The sequence below is a fragment of the Lynx rufus genome, unplaced genomic scaffold (assembly GCF_022079265.1).
Source record: "Lynx rufus isolate CCGP_SWC_20201006 ecotype Redwood Valley unplaced genomic scaffold, mLynRuf1.p SCAF_16, whole genome shotgun sequence".
Lineage (NCBI taxonomy): Eukaryota > Metazoa > Chordata > Mammalia > Carnivora > Felidae > Lynx > Lynx rufus.
Window position 1 is genome coordinate 12,396,709 of NW_025814830.1, and position 19,740 is coordinate 12,416,448.

Sequence of the window (19,740 nt, forward strand, 5' to 3'; positions counted from 1 at the left end):
CAGAAATAGAATTGCTGGATTATACAGTTGTTGTTTTTAAAAAAACTGCATACTGTTTTGCATAGTGGCCATACCAATTATGATACCACCAACGGCGCGCAAGTGTTCCCCTTTCTCCACATCCTTGCCAGCATTTATCTCGTCTTTTTGATGATAGCCATTCTAACAGGAGTGAAGTATTATCTCATTGTGGTTTTGATTTCCATTTCCTTAATTACTAGTGATGTTGAGCATCTTTTCATGTACCTGTTGCGACATTCATGTATCTTCTGCACAAGGGATTCAAATCCTAACAACTCAGCTCGGTTGTAGCTCTGGCCATTTCAATTAAGAAAAAAAAAAAAAAGCAATCAGCGTTTCACCCTCCCCTTTATCAGAGCCCAGTGCAGAATTCAGTTTCTATTCCTACCCAACAAGCTCTAGCAACAAGGTGTGGTGTTATCACTGTTTCCTCTCCATCCTCCACACCTCTGTTTTAGCTGGGCTGAATGGGGAGGTGAACTTCTATCCCTACCCACTGAAAATGAAGTGGGTATCAGTGCTCCACTTTTGCTTGGGTTGAGTCAGTGGGGCTCAGCAGGAACATCCACACCCACCTGTACACTAAAGCTATGCCTAAACTTACCTGCAGAAAGGAGGTTAAGTAGGAGCTAGAGTCTCAGAACACAACACACAAAATGTCCAGGATAAAAATGAAAATCATTCATACATCATATCAAGGAATAGGAAAATCTCAAGCTTAATGAGAAGACAATCAAGAGACATCAATACTAAGGTAACTAGAGTTATTTGGCAAGGAATTTAAAGCAACCATCATAAAAGTGCTTCAGGTGAACAAATCATGTACACACTTGAAACAAATGAAAAAAAAGCTCAACAAAGAAAAATATAAAGAACATGAAATAATTTGAAATGAAAATTACAGTAACCAAAAGACTCAATGGATGTGTTCAGGAGTAGAATGGAGAGTACAGAGGAAAGTATCAGTGAACTTGAAGATAGAACAAAATAAATTACCTAATATGAACAACAAGAGGAAAAACATGTTGTCTTACAAGGGAAGGATAAAAAGTATGAGGCTGGAAAAGCAGTAAAAGAAATAACAGCAGAAAATTCCTCAACTGTGGCAACAAACCTAAGTCTTCAGATTCAAGAAGCTGAGCAAACCCTAAACAGTATAAACCCAAAGAAATTCATGCTGAGATACATGATAATCAAACTTAAGAATACTGAAGACTAGAAACAATTTTTGAAAGCAGTTAGAAATGACACATTCCTCCGATAGAGGAATGGTTCAGATAAGAGATTTCTTATCAGAAAAAAAAAGGTCAGAGTGAAGTGGCCCCTTTTTCAAGTACTGAAACATCTGTCAACCAGAATTCTCTACCAGCAAAAAAACATTCTTTAGGAATGAAGGTGAAATGAAAACATACTCAGACAAAGGATAACTAAGATAGTCTTTTTGTTGCCAGGAGACCTATACTAAAAGAGTGGCTGACGGAAATTCTTTCAGCAGAAATGATGAAGGAGTATAGAACATCTAGAATGAGGATAGAACAGAAACAGTACTAAGATATGGGTACATTTAATAGAATACCTTTCTCCTGTGGTTTCCTAAATTATGCTAGATGGTTAAAGCAAAAAATGGTTAACACTGTCTCATATAGTTCTTATGGTATATAGCGGAAATACCTGGTACAATTATATAATAATAAAGGGGGAAAATAAAGAATCTTAGTTGAGATAAGGTTTTGAACTGGTTGAATGACAGTAGATTGTCGAAGTTATATATGTATGGTGTTAATACCTAGAACAACTACTAAAAAATCCATAGAGATACACTCAAGAACTCTAAAGTAGAATTCTAAAAAAATATGCTGAAGTAACCCACAGTAAGGCATGAAAAGTGACAGAGGAACAAAATAGACAGAACAAAACCAAATGACAGATGAATGTTCATAGCAGGTTTTTGTAATTACCCAAAGCTGGAAATGCAAATGTCTTTCAAAGGCTCGATGGTTAGAGAAACCATGGTATATTGATACCATGGAAAACTACTTGAGAAATTTTAAAATCAGAAAAATTTTATCTGTAATAACTGGGATTTATCTCAGGGCATCAGGTTGAATAAAAAACACCAATCTCAAAGGTTATATAGTGTAGGTTCCATTTATAAAACACTCTTGATATTAAACAGTATATTATAGAATATAATAATCTTGAGATTATCTATTAGTGCTTGCCAAAGGTAAGGAGTGGGAAGCACAGAGGGGAAAAGGGTTATGGGTGTGACTACAAAGGGACAGAACAAGGAATATTTGTGGTGTCAGAAGTTCTGTATGTTGATTGTGGTGGTAGAGAAAAAATTGGAGTGGTAGTTAGGAGATAAAATTGTATAGAACTACATTAACACACACAAGCGCACGCCAAACCCGTGAAATCTAATGTACAGATTGTGCCACTGTTAAATTTGATATTGCACTGTAGTTATGTAAGATTTAACATTAGGGAAAATCGGACATAGGGCACACAAGCTAAACAGTACTATAGGGTATTGTTTCTGCAACTTCCTATAAACCTGTATTTCTAAATAAAAACATCTTTTGAAAGTCCCAGTAGAAAACAAATAGACAAAATATATGAATGAGCTATTCACAGAAAAGTTAATTTGAGTTCCACATATATTTGAAAGGTCTGAATATATAACATTTTAGATGTGGTACAAGAAGAGCTTTCACACCCACTGGGCACGTACGTCACACATATAAAATCACCAGCATGTGCATGACCATTTAAGGATTCAGAAACCAAATAAAGCTTTGTTGAGATATGCGAAAATTCCCTCTGGTCTGATGCAGGCATCTATCCTTGGCTTGCTTGACATGTCAGAACATTATTCACATTTTACAGTAGGTATGAATGGCCCCTACTCAATCTGAAACCAAGCCAAATATAGGTTTTGGTTTTTTTTCCCCAAGTGGAGAGCCAGTTATTCCAACAATTAACTATTTCTTTAGTTTCTTCACTGCCTTCAGCTAAGGAAGAATTTGTGTTTGAAATAAACAATTTTAAAATTGGCATCAATACACACACACACACACACACACACACACACACATACACACACACTGAATCAACATTGTGAGGAGAGGGTAAGCAAAGTGTCATCTTAATTCAGGTTTTGTTTGTGTATCAGTAAAGAGAATTTCCTACAAATTTTAGTTTTGACCATAAAGAATCCATTTTCAAGTTGTTTCTATAGGTCGTGTGCCATTTTGGTTCTTATTTTAGAGAAATTAGGAAAATAAGGAAAGGCAAAAAAGAATACAAAAATAGCTAACATAATCTTGACAACCTGATTTGTTACCACCATTATATTTGCTTTCCTTTTTATTAAAGAAATGTTACAGGTAAATATAACAATTCCATCTAAAACCCTCCCATTTCCTGAAAGGCAACCAATGTCATATGTGGATTTATGACCAATACACAGTACTGTTCTTTGCATTATTTTATTAAACTTATACAAATGTTACATCTTCTCATTGTACATTTTGCTTTTTCCTCTCAATATTATATATTGTGATCTACGTAACTATATGTCACATTTATACCTTCTAAATATTGTATTCTATCATAGCAATAATTACGTGGTATTAATTTATCATTCTACTGAGAATTTATGTCCAATTTAGTGTAATACAAACCACAATGCAGTGAACAGAGATGTGTATCTCGTGCCTCTGTATGTGTGCCTCTGAAGCCAATACACCAAAAGAGAAATGACAGCTTCATATTTATGTGTTCTTAGAGTAATCCTTTTACTCTAAAATAATAAATCTATTTTACTTTCATCATAGTTTTAGAATTTTGCTTTTTATATTCTGGTCTTCAATCTATCTGGAGTTTATTTTTGTATATGGTATAGAGCTATCATTTTTTGTTCATATGAATCTTCCATTTATTGAATAGGCCATTCTTTCTCCAGTGACTTCAGTAGCACTATCATACACAAAATTTCCATATCTCCTTTCTCCAATCCTTGTATCTGCTAATTTACTTAACAAGAACACATTTAGACACCAGCTTTAAATAAAAGTACGTGATGCTATCTAGTAGACTGTGCCTTCTCTTTTTTCACTGTTGTCTCTGCTATTTGTGGTCCTTCATATTCCTATGTAAAACTTTAAATCAGTTTGCGAAATTCTTAAAATATAATTAGAGAAAACTTTGGAAATACCTTAGAGATGAGAGAATTTTTGTTTTTAAAAATGTCCTTTTTCAGACAATGTTATTTTTCTCAAAATTTCAGGTGTTATTTTGTGCCCTTGAAAATGTTTTATAACTTTATATGTATATATGTGTGCCTGGTAATTCACTGTTGTGTTTATCCTTAGACATTTTATATCAACATATTTTTGAATCAAATATTTCTTGTGTAAGAGGTTATTTTTATAGCTTCTCTTTTCCGCCAATCTTCTTAACACATTGGCTAGGAGCTCAATTGTAATATTGATATGCTGATAGTAGATATCTTGTTTCACATTTTAATAAGAATGCTGAATAAATATCTTTAGATATCTGTGAAGGTTTTTGATGTTCAGCTTATTTGTTTCACAATTTGTCACCTTGGCAAAAATACTCCTTGTTTCATAAATGTGTGACTTCTTCAAAAAGGCTTTCCACAGTCATAGTTTTCTGTTCTAGAACTGATTATGTGAAAGGAGATGCTAATTCTTTCTAAAGGCTTTTCCACATTCACAATATTCATAGTGTTCTACTGAGTATGAATTCTCTGGTGTCTAACAAGGTGTGACTTTTGGCTGAAAGCCTTACCACACTCATAACAATGATAAGGCTTCTCACCTGTATGTTTTCTCATATGAAGTGTAAGAGATGAGATTTGAGAGAAGGCTTTTCCACATTTACTACAGTCAAAGGGCTTCTCACCTGTATGACCTCGTATATGTATAGTAAGGGATGAGCTTTGGGAGAAGGCTTTTCCACATTTATTACATTCATAGGGTTTCTCACCTGTATGGCCTCTCATGTGCACAATAAGAGAAGTTCTTTGAGAGAAAGCTTTTCCACATTCATTACATACATAGGGCTTCTCACCAGTATGACTCCTCATATGTAAGTTGAGCAATGAGCACTGAGAGAAGGCTTTCCCACACTTATCACATTCATAAGGCTTTTCTCCTGTGTGACTTCTCAGATGAAGAGTAAGGGATGCAATTTGAGAAAAGGCTTTACCACATTCATTACAATCATAAGGTTTCTCTCCAGTGTGAACTTTCTGATGTGTAATAAAGTTTTGCTTTTGGCTGAAGGCTTTACCACATTCATTACATTCATAGGGTTTCTCTCCAGAATGAATTTTTTCATGTGCAATGAGATTTGATTTCTGGCTAAAGGCTTTGCCACATTCCTTACATATGTACGGTTTTTCTCCAGTGTGAATTCTCTGGTGTCTAACGAGATTTGACATTTGAATGAAAGCTTTCCCACATTCATTACATTCATAAGGTTTCTCTCTAGTATGAATCTTCTGGTGTGTAATGAAGTTTTTCTTGTGGCTGAAGGCTTTTCTACATTCCTTACACTCATAAGGTTTTTCACCAGTATGACTTCTCATATGTACAGTAAGGGCTGAACTTTGAGAGAAGGATTTTCCACATTCATTACATTCATAGGGTTTCTCACCCGTATGAATTCTTACATGTATAATAAGCATGGAAAATTGAGAGAAAGCTTTTCCACATTTATCACATTTATAAGGTTTTTCTCCTGTATGACTTCTCATGTGAAGAGCAAGGGATGCAATTCGAGGGAAGGCTTTACCACATTCATTACATGCATAAGGTTTCTCCCCAGTATGAACTTTCTGATGTGCAGTGAGGCTTTGCTTCTGACTGAATGCTTTCCCACACTCATTACATTCATAAGGTTTCTCTCCAGTATGAATTTTTTCATGATCAATGAGATTGGATTTCTGGCTGAAGGATTTCCCACATTCCTTACATGCATAGGGTTTCTCCCCAGTATGAATTCTTTGATGCCTAATGAGATTTGACATTTTAATGAAAGCTTTCCCACATTCATTACATTCATAAGACTGCTCCCTACTATGAGTTTTATGATGTTTAATGAGTTTTTCCTTGTGGCTGAAGGCTTTTCTACAGTTTTTACATTCATAGGGTTTCTCTCCAGTATGAATTCTGAGGTGTCTGATGAGGTCCAAAGTTTGACTGAATCCTTTCCCACAGTGATTACATTTAAAGGGGGTTACTACAAGATGGGATGGATTAATGACAAATGATTTCATAGGTTCATTATATTCAGAATGTTCCTTTCTTATAAAGATTCTATCACTGTTATGACAGTCAAAATCATTATGTTCTAAACACTTTCCAAATAAGTCATATTCATAGAGATTGTGACTGGAAGGAAAAAAGTCCAAGTTAAGAGGAAATGCATTGGCAAATTTCTTATGACATTCAATGACTTTTTCTTCAGTCAGTGTTTTTGTGAATTTATCTTCAAATTGTGTCAAAAGTCTGTCCTGGATTTTCTGACGCTCATCAATTCCCCATACTTCTCCTAAAACAGATTGCAAATAAATATCACTTGAAATATTTTCCAGTATTGTAACGTGAAGAAAATTTCAGAAAATATGCTATTATGGGATTGATTCTTGGTTTAAGATGTAGTTTCCCATTATAAAGCAAATTCCAAGTGCATGTATCTCCTATTTCCTTAGCTTTAGGAAATTCCAGGAAAAATACGAGTGGAGGAAGATAGTTAGGAATACAAATAGCTTTGATTGTGTTTAAAAGTGGGATCTGAAACAAAACAGATAAACTGTTGCATAAATAAAAGGAAGAATGCAGATGTACAAATAAAGTTAGAAATGACACAGGAAAAAACAAAAACAGGAAGTTAAAAATCATAAAACTATTTTGCAGGACTCTATTAAAAATATAACTTTATAAACTGCTTGACATAAGTAATTTTCTGGAAAATGCAAATTACCAAAACTGTACCTGTAAAAGGTAGAAACCTATATAAACCAACTTCCACAAAATGAACAGAAAAATACAAAAAAGCAATCCCTCAAAAACAAAACAAATCAAAAGGTCCAGAGAGGTTCACATGGGCATTTGAACAAACATTTAGGGGACATTTGCTTTCATGCTCTCCAGAATGTTGCAAAAGAAAAAAAAAGGAGAATTCCCATTTTTGTGCATGTGAAACAAACATAACATTAACACCAAAATCTGACAAAGATGACAACCAAAAAAGCAAACTATATACCAATTTTACTTATGAATATCAATGTAAAAATTCTACCTAAAATATCAAAATGACCCAGAAGGAAAAAAAAAGTGACCTAGAGCACATTAAATATAAGATACATCATAACTGAGTAGGTTTTTTTCCAAGTACATATATATGTTTTGCTACTAGAAAAATCTGTTTCTAATCAGCAAATACATTAATAGGTCAAAAGTAAAAAATCAAGTAATCATTTCCAAAGGTATATTTAAAAGTTATAAAACTAAATATCTGTTTTCCATAAAGAAACCTTCAAAAAATGGTACTACTTATTTAACTTCAGAAAAAGTACAGTACAGCTTAAACACTTACAGTACACTTAAATCACAATTTTTAATAAGAAAAATCCCCCCCTCCACAAAAAGGAAAATCCCAAAGTACTACATTAAAGTTAGTACTACCACCACTACAGTACTGGATAGTGCATTAACAGAAGAAGAAATCAGAGGTATAAAAACTTGGAAAGTATAAGATTAACATTTTGGTCAACAATAAAACAATTTACCTACAAAATCAAGAGTGAAAAATCATTATAAAATATAAAAACTTCATTATATTCACTATATAGGAAATTAATATTTAGTTTCAATAACATTCATATATACACAACTATTTAGAAAACATAAGAATCATAATCACAACAAAAAATATGAAAAATATGTGAACAAATTTAATAAGAAATGTTGCAAAATTACAGAAAACTAAAATGCACACACAGATGTGACCAAATGGAAAGGTGTTATGGGCTGAACTGAATGTACCACAAAAAAGATATGTTGAACTCCTAATGCCCATACCTCAGAATGTGAAGTTATTTGGAAAGAGGATCACTGCAGATGCAATTAGTTAAAATGAGGTCATTCTGGAGTTAGGGTGACTCAATCTACTATGACTGGTGTTCTTGCAAAAAAGGATTCAATGTGAAGAGACAGAAACACAGAACACCATGTGAAAATAAAGACACAGACTGGAGTTATGGTATCACAAGCCAAGGAATGTCTGGGGCTACTAGAAGCTGAAAGACACGAAGGAAGGGTCCTTCCACTACAGGCTTCAGATGGTGCATGGCCTGCCAACACCTCGATTTAGTATTTTTAAGCCTCCAGAACTGTGAGAATAAATTCCTCTTATTCTTTTTTTTTTAATTATTTTTTTTTAATGTTTATTCATTCTTGAGAGACAGTGTGAGTGGGAGAGGGGCAGAGAGAGAGACACAGAATCTGAAGCAGTCTCCAGGGTCTGAGCTGTCAACACAGAGCCCAATGTGGGGCTCGAACTCATGAACCACAAGATCCTGACCTGAGCAGAAGTCAGATGCTTAACCTGACTGAGTCACCCAGATGCCCCTAAATTCCTGTTATTCTAAGCCACCCAATTTGTTGTACTTTGTTATGGCAGCTCTAGGAAGCTAAGAATAAATGCATTATCACATTGCTGGAAAAGAACATTCAATACCGAAAATAACACTCACAAGCTAACCTAATTTCAATAAAAATGTTTGAAAATACAGGTAAGTAACAGCTCAAAGGAAAATGAAGATAGCGGTTGTCACCTTAGGAAATGTATAAGAGAATAACTACTTTTCAATGTGTCCTTTTGTACTATAAGCACGTATTATGTATTTTAAAAAGTAAATAAAGTTGTTCTGAATACTGCAGTAATAAAGTGAGAAAAAAAAGGGCAGGTTAAAATTGGATCAGAGAGCTGGAACATAAAGCTGGAAGAGCCTACTTAGCATGACTGGATAAGGAATACATATGTACTGTGAGCAGAAGGGAAAACAAAGAGTGAAAAATTGAGCTTAAATACGGTAGAAGAAATACATGAATTTATCTCATCCCACTCCCAAGCACACCAATGTGAGATAAAGAAGGAAAAACATATCAACTAACAAAGACAAAGACCACTCTACCCTAAAGGAGATGGAGGATCTCTTAAGAAATGAAAGCAGAGTGGCGGTTGCATGGCTCAGTCAGGTTAAGCATCCAACTCTTCATTTAGGCTCAAGTTATGATCTCACTGTTGTGGGACAGAGCCAAGCCCTGTGTCAGGCTCCATGCTTAGCTTGGGATTCTCTCTCTCCCCCCCCCCTCCCCCCCTGCTTGCTCAGTGTCTCTCTCTCTCTCTCACACACACACACACACACAAAATAAACAAACATTTAAAAGAGAAAAAAAAAACGAAGCAGAAATGCTGTAGAGTCAGGGACATGAGGCAGAGGAATACAGAGAAAAGGAACTGGCTCAGCATAGAGAGAATAAGTGCAAGTCTACGTACTGAAGGATTACATTCAGTTCCCTGTTGCTTCTTAGATCCGAGATGGGAAAATGGAGATTTTTCTCTCTCTCTGCCAGACTGATAATAAAGGAAGGGAAAAATTACTGTGAAATTGTAAAGCAGGTAAAGTTAGAGAGTTGGTTGCAGATTACAAATGTAGAAAAGAAGGCAGAATACTAAGCTTTTGGGTCACTTCAGTTAGGGAAAAAAGAGCTTAATTAAGCAGAAGATTTTGAAGAAGGTACAATTAGGTTGCCAAAGTACTATCCCAACAGAAGTGAAAGGGGCAGAAAGATGTAGGGGAAAAAAAGCCAAAAACAAAATAAAGGAGAATTTCTAAAAATACAAAATACTGCTACTGAATTTTTTTTTTTTTTAAAGCAAATGAGTTAATAGGGAGCTGCAGAGAGAAGAGTAATTTGGAAGATATATCCGAAGTAATTACTGAGAAGGCCACATAGAGAAATAAGGAGGCAAAAAATAATAAAAGAAATGAAAAAAAAATACGGAGGAAAAAAGATCTAGCTTCTATCTTTAGGAGTCCCAGAATGAGAGTGTTGAGAAAATGAAGAAAAGCCAATATCTGATGATGTCAGCTGAGGAATGTGCAGAATTAATGAGGACAAAACAGGAAAATACTATGGTAATTTTATACCAACAGATTGGAAAATACAGATAAAATAAGTTGTTATACAGACTACCCTGGAACTTTAGTATATGGTAAACCTTTACAGATAGAGAACAAACTTAAATATTTATAGAAATTACATTGTTCAACTCTGTGAAAATTAATTTGAAAACCAGAATTAAGTAATTTTCTAGAACAATACAACCTATTATGTCAAAAACTAATGCCAAAAGAGACAAAACATCTGCATAAAATTTATAAAGTAATAATGAAAAAAAGCCGTCAAAGCACTTTCCCTTGATAATCCAAAAGGTCCAAATGGGCAAACAAGTAAGATAAACCAAAACTTTAAGGGAGTTATACACCAGTGCTATTATAAGTATTCCAGAACAAGAAGAAATGGTTCTAAATTCTATTTAGGAAACCAGTGTAAAATTGACTTCAAAGCCTGAAAAAGTTAGAACAATTATTTAAATTCATGGCAAATATGTGAGGATGAGTAATTGCTAAGCAATGTGTAAACATAATTCATGCATATACATAAAAGGAAAAGATCACAGGATAATCTCCTGTAAAAAAGATTGTTATTTTAACTAAATGAACATTAAAGAAACTTAGGGTGGCAAAGAGTACTTCAAAGAGGAATGACCAACTGTGAAAAAATACTGGGACAACATACAACAAAGCCATTTTTAAGCATATGAAAACATCCTTGACAATACCATAATAAAGGAAATACAAATTTAAACTATAATAAATTGTTTTTCACTTATTAAATTGGCAAAAATTTTTAAAATTCTAAGACTGTGTTGGCAGAAATTTTTGGTAGAAATAAAAATGTTTCCTTGGAGGGCAAAAAAGACTTGGCAATATCTACCAAACTAGAAATATATGTATAAGTGTATGTATGCATTGTCTACATGTGATGCATGTATATATAAGTATGTATGTATACATGTGTGTATAACAAATGTGTGCACAAATACATGACAAATGTAGCAGAAAATGGAAGCTAAGAGAAAAGTATCACAGACTTTAAAACTTATTGAGTAAAAGGGTTGTAGCCATTACTAAAGTATGAGAGCAAAAGCTAAAAATACACTGGGAAATGTGCCTATGAGCACAAAATATAATGCTATGGCATTTACAATGAAAGGAGAAGATAAAGTAGAAAGGGCTATGAACGTCAACAGTATCCGAACAACTACAATTCTGTGAATATCTGAATGCAAAGGGAAAGGATCCTATGTAATAAGGTGGGCAGAGACTGAAGATGCTAATAATAGAATGACTGTCAAAGTAAAGATGGAAATGAGTTAGGAAATATTGATATCTAGCACACAAGTAAAAAGGCCAACTGGTCCTTTAAGTTCTGAGGAAAGAAGAATGTTATCTAGAAAAGACATCTTAAATTAGTAAAGAATTCAGAAGTTCACAGAAATTATCTCTATTAAAGTCTACAATCTTTAAGAAAATATTTTTGAAGAATATTTCAGAGGGTCATGGATTAACCATTAAAGGGGCATGGCCCCTTCTCACCTGTCTGGTTCCCTCCCTGACTAACCTGGACAGTGTCTCCTTAACACTTCTTCCTCCACCACCCAAGGTTCTTCTTCTTGCTCCAACTTGAAAATCACATCAGGTTTGGTGAATGGACAGCCTGTCAAAGAGAAGTAACATAACATTTGGGCACAAATACCAGGAACAAAAAAATCATTCATGAATTGAGGCTAGCCCAGACAAACCAGGCTTTCTGAAGGACAAGAAAAGTGTGGTTTTGGGGATGCTGCCTCTGAAACATAAGCAAGGATGACATTTTATTTTAAAAGCTGCAGCATGCACACTCATACGAGCAAAGGCACCTAAAGGCCAAACTCACTCTAACATTTAAAGGTTCCACAAATTTCAGAAATTTGGAGGAAAAAAGGTACTTCACTCCCAGAATTTGAGTTATACAGGAAACTACCCTTACCCACTGTGATTAAGTTGTTGTAGTTTTCTAGCATCACATTCCGGTACAGGTTCCTTTGAGCAAGATCCAACTGTTGCCACTCTTCCTGGGTGAAGTCAATAGCCACATCTCTGAATGTCACTGTCCCCTGTAACAACATACTCCTACTCAACCTGAAGTCATCCACCTTAAATGATGTGGACAAAACAAATTGAACCATGTTCTCACAGTATGCAAAGGTAAGACGTTATTTAAAAATTTTCCTGGTTTTGCTATTTTCTAAAAGAAAAAACATTAGCAACATTCTGTCAGTTTATGTTCATTCACAAAAAAAATTTTTTAATGTTTATTTTTGAAGGAGGGTGAGACAGAGTACGAGCAGGGGAGGGTCAGAGAGAGAGACAGGGAGGCAGAATCTGAAGCAGGCTCTAGGCTCTGAGTTGTCAGCACAGAGCCCAACCCAGGGCTCAAACTCACAAACTGCAAGATCATGACCTGAGCCAAAGTCGGACGCTTAACTAACTGAACCACCCAGGCACCCCAACAAGCACGTATCTTTAGTACCTACCATGGGTTAAAGAGATCCGGGGGACCAATTTATAACTGAGTATAGAAAATGGGGGAATATAAAACTTAACTGGTCTGGGAACTCACTGGATGCCTGTGACTCACTGAGGCAAGAGAAAATGAAAACTTGTTTGGATGGAAGCAGAAGCAGGGAGAGAATGGTATGCACAATTTGAAGTACAGTAGTAGCTGAAAGTATGGTTCATCAGGAGAAATCTAGAAAAATTAGGATTTATTGTTCGTAAGCCTAAAATAAGTGCCCGCAGGAATGAAAACGGGATGATTGCTAACAAAGTTCACATATATTGAAAAAGAGGACAATAGACAGCATCATACAAATACCAACAGATAAATTTAAAAACTCATTAAAAAAGTTTTTTAAATAGTCTGAACTGGAATTACAACTAAAACCATGAGAAAATAGTATCAAGAAAGCTTTAGAATACTTTCCAGAAATGAGATGCTGGTGACAAGTTTCTTGAGAGCAGTAACTAAAATGTTCAGAAGAGTATAAACATAAGGAAAAAAATCTTCAACAGCAATAGAACAAAGAGGGCTGTCTAAATTTCCTGCCCTTTGAAGAATTTCTGAGAGACTGGGTGGGATAAAAAGGGAGCTAATTCACAATCAGTGTTTCTAGCATTTTATTTCTAGGTTTAAAAGGACCCAGTGAATATGAACATCTACTAACACTAAGGGTTCAGAGTAGGCTGTGGGATTGATACAAACAAATCCTCTTTTGGAATCCTTCCTAGTAAGTATCAAGGCCTTTGAAATAAACAAGTTTAAGAAACCAAAGGCCGTGTGGCTGAATAAGACATCCCTCATTTGTTTCCCTGCCTCAGCAACAATCTGGCTTCCATCTATGGACATGAAGTACCTTTGCGGGAGCTGTTGGGTACAGCACCATATGTCAAGAGACTCAGGGGGAGACTCGCCTACTTATGCATTGGGTAACAGGCATACAAGACCTCAGCCCCTGTGTGGACCCTGTATGACCCATGAACCAACTCTAGCCCCTCTTGGCTGTGGTCCAGGATTCCTGGAAAAAAACTGTCTTAAACAATCACCCATGAACAACAGAACTTTTGTGGAAATCGAGGTTTGCAGCAGAGAAGTTCCAGCATATTGTCAGAGCAAAAACTGGAGGAGTTTGGACTCATCACAGAGGGCAAGAGGAAGAGTTTGACTTTACTCACATCATCTATCCCTCAAGGCTGCACAGCTTAGGACCATGAGGGATTTTCTTGGCCAATGAATTCATCTGTGGAGTGTGTATGAGTGACTTGGTTTCCTAGCTATGTGGGACAGTGCCAGAGTGGCTCATCTCTCTCTTACCCCATCCAGAATACTGAATTCTGGGCTACATGACTAAAGTGTAGAATGAGTATGGGAAAGCAACAGATAGGAGTCTCAAAGGGCATTAAAGGGATCCATATCTGGGGCACCTGGGTGGCTCCATCTGTTAAGTGTCTGACTTCGGCTCAGGTCATGATCTCACAGTTGCGGGTTCAAGTCCCGCACTGAGCTCTGTGCTGACAGCCAAGAGCCTGAAGCCTGCTTCGGATTCTGTTTCTCCCTCTCCCTCTGCCCCTCTCCTGCTCATGCTTGCTCTCTCACTTAAAAAGAAACAAACATTAAAAAAATTACATTAAAAAAAAAAAAGGGGATCCAGATCTCACTGTGTTACAAACTCCACTAAGAAGCCTACTCATGAACTGCTGCATGTACTTTGCCTGTAGATCCTCCTCCCCCATGGGCACCCTCAGAATTCTGTAGGCTTCACCCCCCCTCCCACTCCTATCTTGTAGCAGAGAGCCCCAATCTGAGTGCAGACCAGGGAGAGACCACAAACATGAGCTTTAGTGCCACCTTTGGGAAAACAAAGAAGAAGCTGTCAGCAAGCACCCTGCGTGGTGTGCTGGCAGATCAAGAGAAGGCATCCAAGCTTCAGAATTCTGCCACAAGGAGGAGGAAGAAGAGCGGAGCAGGTACATCCATAGAATCTGAGAAAGCCTCAAAATCCCTAGCAGTGCTGACAGAAGTTATTTTTCTCCTGAACGTAAAGACTGGAGGAGGTGACTGCTACTTCAAATGTGAAGACAGCAATGCAAAACTTTAAGGAACATGAAAACATCAAGGATACACGATACCACAAAAGAAGCACAATAATCTACCAGAAACTGATCTCAAAGACATGGAAACATGCAATTTACTCAATAAAGAATTCAAAATAGCTGTTTTATCTATTTTTGATTTTTATTTATTTTTAATTTTTATTTCTTTTTGAGAGAGAGAGAGAGTATGAGTGGGGGAGGGACAGAGAGAGAGGGAGACAGAATCCAAAGCAGGCTCCAGGCTCTGAGCTGACAGCACAGAGCTCAACACGGGACTCGAACTCACAAGCTGTGAGATCATGACCTGAGCCGAAGTCAGGCACTTAACAGATGGAGCCACCCAGATGCCCCATTATTTATTTATTTTTAATATTTATTTATTTGGAGGGGAGGGAGAGAGGGAAGGAGAGAGACAGAGAGAGAGAGAACATGAGCAGGGGAGGGGCAGAGAAAGAGAGAGGGAGAGAGAATACCAAGCAGGCTCCACGCTCAGTGCAGAACCTGACATGGAGCTCAATCTCAAGATGGTGAGATCATGACCTGAGCCGAAATCAAGAGTCAAATGCTTAACTGACTGAGCTACCCAGACACCCCTCAAAATAGTTGTTTTTAGGAAACTCAAAGAGCTATAAGAAAACATAGAAACATAATTTGATATCAGAAAAACATACATGAACAAAATGATAAATTTCAGAAAGAAATCATAAAAAAGAACCAAACAAATTCTGGAGAAGAATACAAAAAAATGAAATGAAAAATGCACTAAAGAGCACCAACTTAATAAATGACATAAATGACAAGCCTACATGTAACACAATACTTAATGGTAAAGGGTCAGTAACAAGGTGAAGGTGCCCACTCTCACCACTCCTATTCAACACGGTCCTGGAAGTCCTAACCAGAGCAATCAGGCAAGAAAAGGAAATAAAAGGTATCATGGGGCACCTGGGTGGCTCAGTCAGTTAAGCATCCAACTTCGGTCAGGTCATGATCTTGCAGTTCGTGAGTTCAAGCCCTGCATCGGGCTCTGTGCTGACAGCTTGGAGCCTGGAGCCTGCCTCAGGTTCTGTGTCTCCCTCTCTCTCTGCCTCTCCCCCCTCATGTTCTGTCTCAAAAATAAAAATAAAACATTAAAAAAAAAAGAAATTAAAGGTATCCAAATAGAAAAGAAAGAAGTAAAACTGTCTTTGCAGATGATATAATCTTACATATAAAAAAACTGGGAGTTTTTTTATGACTCCAACAAAAAACTGTTAGAACTAATCAATGAATTCAGTAATCAACATACAGAACTCAGCTACATCTATACACTAACAACAAAGCAATTATAACAATATGAAAGAAAACCCTATCCATAATATCATCAAAAACAATAAAATACTATGAAATAAATTCAACTGAGGATATGAAAGATCTGTATAGTGAATATTATACTTTGATGAAAGAAATGGAAGAAGACACAAATGGAAAGACATCCCATGTTCATGGATCAGAAGAATTAATATCGTTAAAGTGTCCATACTTCCCCAAACCATCTACAGATTCAATGAAATCCCTATTAAATTCCAACAGCTTTTTTTTTTCACAGAAATAGAAAAAGAAAAAAACACTAAAATTTGTATGGAACCACAAAAGACCCCACATACCCAAAGCAATCCTAAGAAAGAACAAAGCTGGAGACATCACCTTTCCTGATTTCCAACTATAATACAAAGTTAGAATAATCAAAACAGCATGGTACTGGCATAAAAATAGACATATAGGCCAATTAGAATCAAGAATATAGAAATAATCCCATGTATACAAGGTCAATTAATATTTGACAAGGGAGTCAAAGGACAGTTTCTTCAACAAATGGTGTTAGGAAAATTGGATAATCACATGCAGAAGAATGAAATTGAACCCCTAGTATAACAGCCACTAAAATTAACTCACGATGGGTTAAAACTTACACATACGACCTGAAACTATAAATCTCCTCAAAGAAAACATAAGGAAAAGACTTGACATCAGTTTTGACAACGACTTCTTTGGATATGACCTCCAAAGCAAAAATAATTGAGACAACAATAAAGTAAAAAGCTTCTACAAAAAAACAAAGGAAACAATAAACAAAGTGAAAAGGGGATCAGTAGAATAAGGGAGAAATTATTTGCAAAACATGTATCTGATATGGGGTTAATATCCAAAATACACAAAACTCATACAACTCAATATCAAAAAAATCAAACAATCTCTTGGGATGCGTGGGTGGCTCAGTAGGTTGAGTGTCCGACTTTGGCTCAGGTCATGATCTCATGGTTCATGAGTTCAAGCTCCGCATCGGGCCCGCCACTGTCAGGGTAGAGCCGGTTTGGAGCCTCTGTCCTCCCCTCTCTCTGTCCCTCTCCCACTTACACACTCTCTCTCTCAAAAGTAAAAATAAACATTTATGTATATATATATATACACATATATAGAGTGTGTGTGTGTATATATATATATATATATATATATACACACACACGTATATATATACACACACACACACTCTCTCTCTCTCTCTATATATATATATCAGACAATGATTGGAGGACCTGAATAGACACTTTTCCAAAGAAAACCTACAAATGGCCAAAAGGTATATGAAAAGATATATGACATCACTCATCATAAGGGAAATGATGATTAACTCAAAACTACGAGGTTTATCTCACACCTGTTAGGATGGCTGTCATCAAAAAGACAACAGATAAGAGATGATGAGGACGTGGAAAAAAGGCAACACTTGTGCACTGTTGGTGGTACAGCCACTATGCAAAAGAGCATGAAGCTTCCTTAAAAAATTAAAAATAGAATTGCCATATGACCCAGCATATATTTTTCTGGGCATATATCCAAAGGAAATGAAATCAGGATCTTGAAAAGATATCTGCACTTCTATGTTCACTGCAGCATTATTCACAGCAGCCAAGATATAGAAACAACCTATCTATGGATGAATAAATAAAGAAGATGTGGTACACACACACACACACACACACACACACACACACAGTGTTATTCAGACTCAGCCATGAGAAAAGGAAATCCTGCCATTTGCAACATGGGTGGACTCTGAGGGTATTATGCTAAGTGAAATAAATGAGACAGAGAAAAACAAATACCCTATAATCTCACTTAATATGTGAAATCTTAAAAAGCCAACTCTCAGAAACAGAGTGGTGGCACCAGGGACTGGGGGCAATGGGGGAGATGTTGGTTAATGGGTACAAACTTCTAATTATAAAACAAATAATTTCTAGAAATCTAATGTGTAGCAAGGTGATCATAGTTAAGAATACTATATTATATACTTGGAAGTTGCTAAGAGAGTAGGTCTTAATGTTCTCAACACAAAAAAGAAATAATTATGTGACGGAATGGAGATGTTAGCTGATCCTGTGGTGGTAATAATTTTGTAATATACAAATATATCAAATCGACACTTTTGTATACTTTATTTTTTAAGGAATCCCTGTGCCCAGTGTGGGGACTGAACTCATGACCCTGAGGTCAAGAGTCACATGCTCTATAAATTGAGCCAGCCATTTGACCCATCATTGTAATTTAAAACAACACAGTATTATATGTAAATTATAGCTCAATAAAGCTGCAGAAAGAAAGAAAACTGTCAAATTTTTAAGATCCTAAAATTCAGGGAGTTGTTGGGAATTCCCCTTAATTGGGATGAAGACCAAACTAAGCTTGAACAAAGCACCTGGTTAAGAAGTAGGGTTGAAGAGAAAACAAAATGTAGAAAGCTGGTCCTAGTAACTTCACACTGAAGGACAGGAGCATGTAAGATGAATTCTTGCTAACACTGCCTCAGTCTCAGATTTCTCCTCAGGAAGATGGATCGATAAACTAGTAAATAAAGTTTAAAAACCAACACCACAGATTTGGCAAGAAAATTCTAACTGCTCAAGAGTGAGAGAACTCAGAAAAAAATTATTAAAATTAAAAAATATTTAAGAAAAAATTTAGTAAATGTGAAAATATAAATGTCTTAAAATTAGAAGTCCAGAACTTATATACATAAATCTCTATATTTAAAAGTTGATATTTTAAGCATAAATAATACAGGCAGCAAATGTTTAACAAGTTTAATGACGGAAACACGTTTAATGATGTTTAAAAACATACAGAATTAAAAATAAATACAGAAACAATCTCAATGAAAAATTTCAAGGAAATGAATAATTTCAAAGGTAATTTGGGAGGAAGGAGGAAAGATGGCAGAGTAAGATGGTCCTGAGCTCACCACTTTGTCACACAGACACACTGAGGTAACAGCTACATACATTTATGCAACTAACCGAAAGCAATCTGAAGACTGGTAGAGACTGGTAGAACAAGCCTTCCACAGCGAATCACATAGAGAGAGGGCCACTTTCAAAAGGATAAGAGAGGTGGAGATGTGGTTGAGAACCAAACCCCTGGTGTGACTAACCGCAAAATGGAGGGACATCATAAGCACAGAGAAGCGTTAGGATCAGACACCACACCAGACACTCCAGGCACTGGAGACATGCACTGGGAACATGAGGCCTAGTAAAGCCTGTATTGAAAACCAGGAAGGCTTAACTCCGGGATCTTTAAAAATCAGTGGGATTAACTCTGGGAAAGCTGGAGGGCAACAGGAAACTGCCCTTAAAGAGCCAGCATACTAAATAAGTTGGTCTGAGAGAAAGCACAGAAACAGCAGTCTAAAAAGCACCTTGGGTATATGTGAAGATTACTGACTAATCTTAGGAAGTGCTTGAGGGACAGGAACAAAAGTGCCGGTGGGAGCCATTTCTCTTCCCCTTTCCCAACCTAGATAAGCCAGGGGCTTGCAAAAG

At 36.3% G+C, this 19,740-nt stretch overlaps 1 protein-coding gene across 1 annotated transcript in view; it reads right to left on the reverse strand.

The window, feature by feature from the left end:
• LOC124511172 (zinc finger protein 585A) overlaps positions 1–19,740 on the reverse strand; it is a 333,171-nt gene that overhangs the window by 296,266 nt on the left and 17,165 nt on the right. The window contains exons 4-7 of the mRNA XM_047078135.1: positions 12,216–12,342; positions 11,808–11,903; positions 5,035–6,603; positions 4,782–4,866 (exon numbers count right to left, since the gene is read on the reverse strand). Coding sequence (XP_046934091.1) covers positions 4,782–4,866; positions 5,035–6,603; positions 11,808–11,903; positions 12,216–12,342 — 1,877 coding nt within the window. The remainder of the gene's footprint in view (positions 1–4,781; positions 4,867–5,034; positions 6,604–11,807; positions 11,904–12,215; positions 12,343–19,740) is intronic.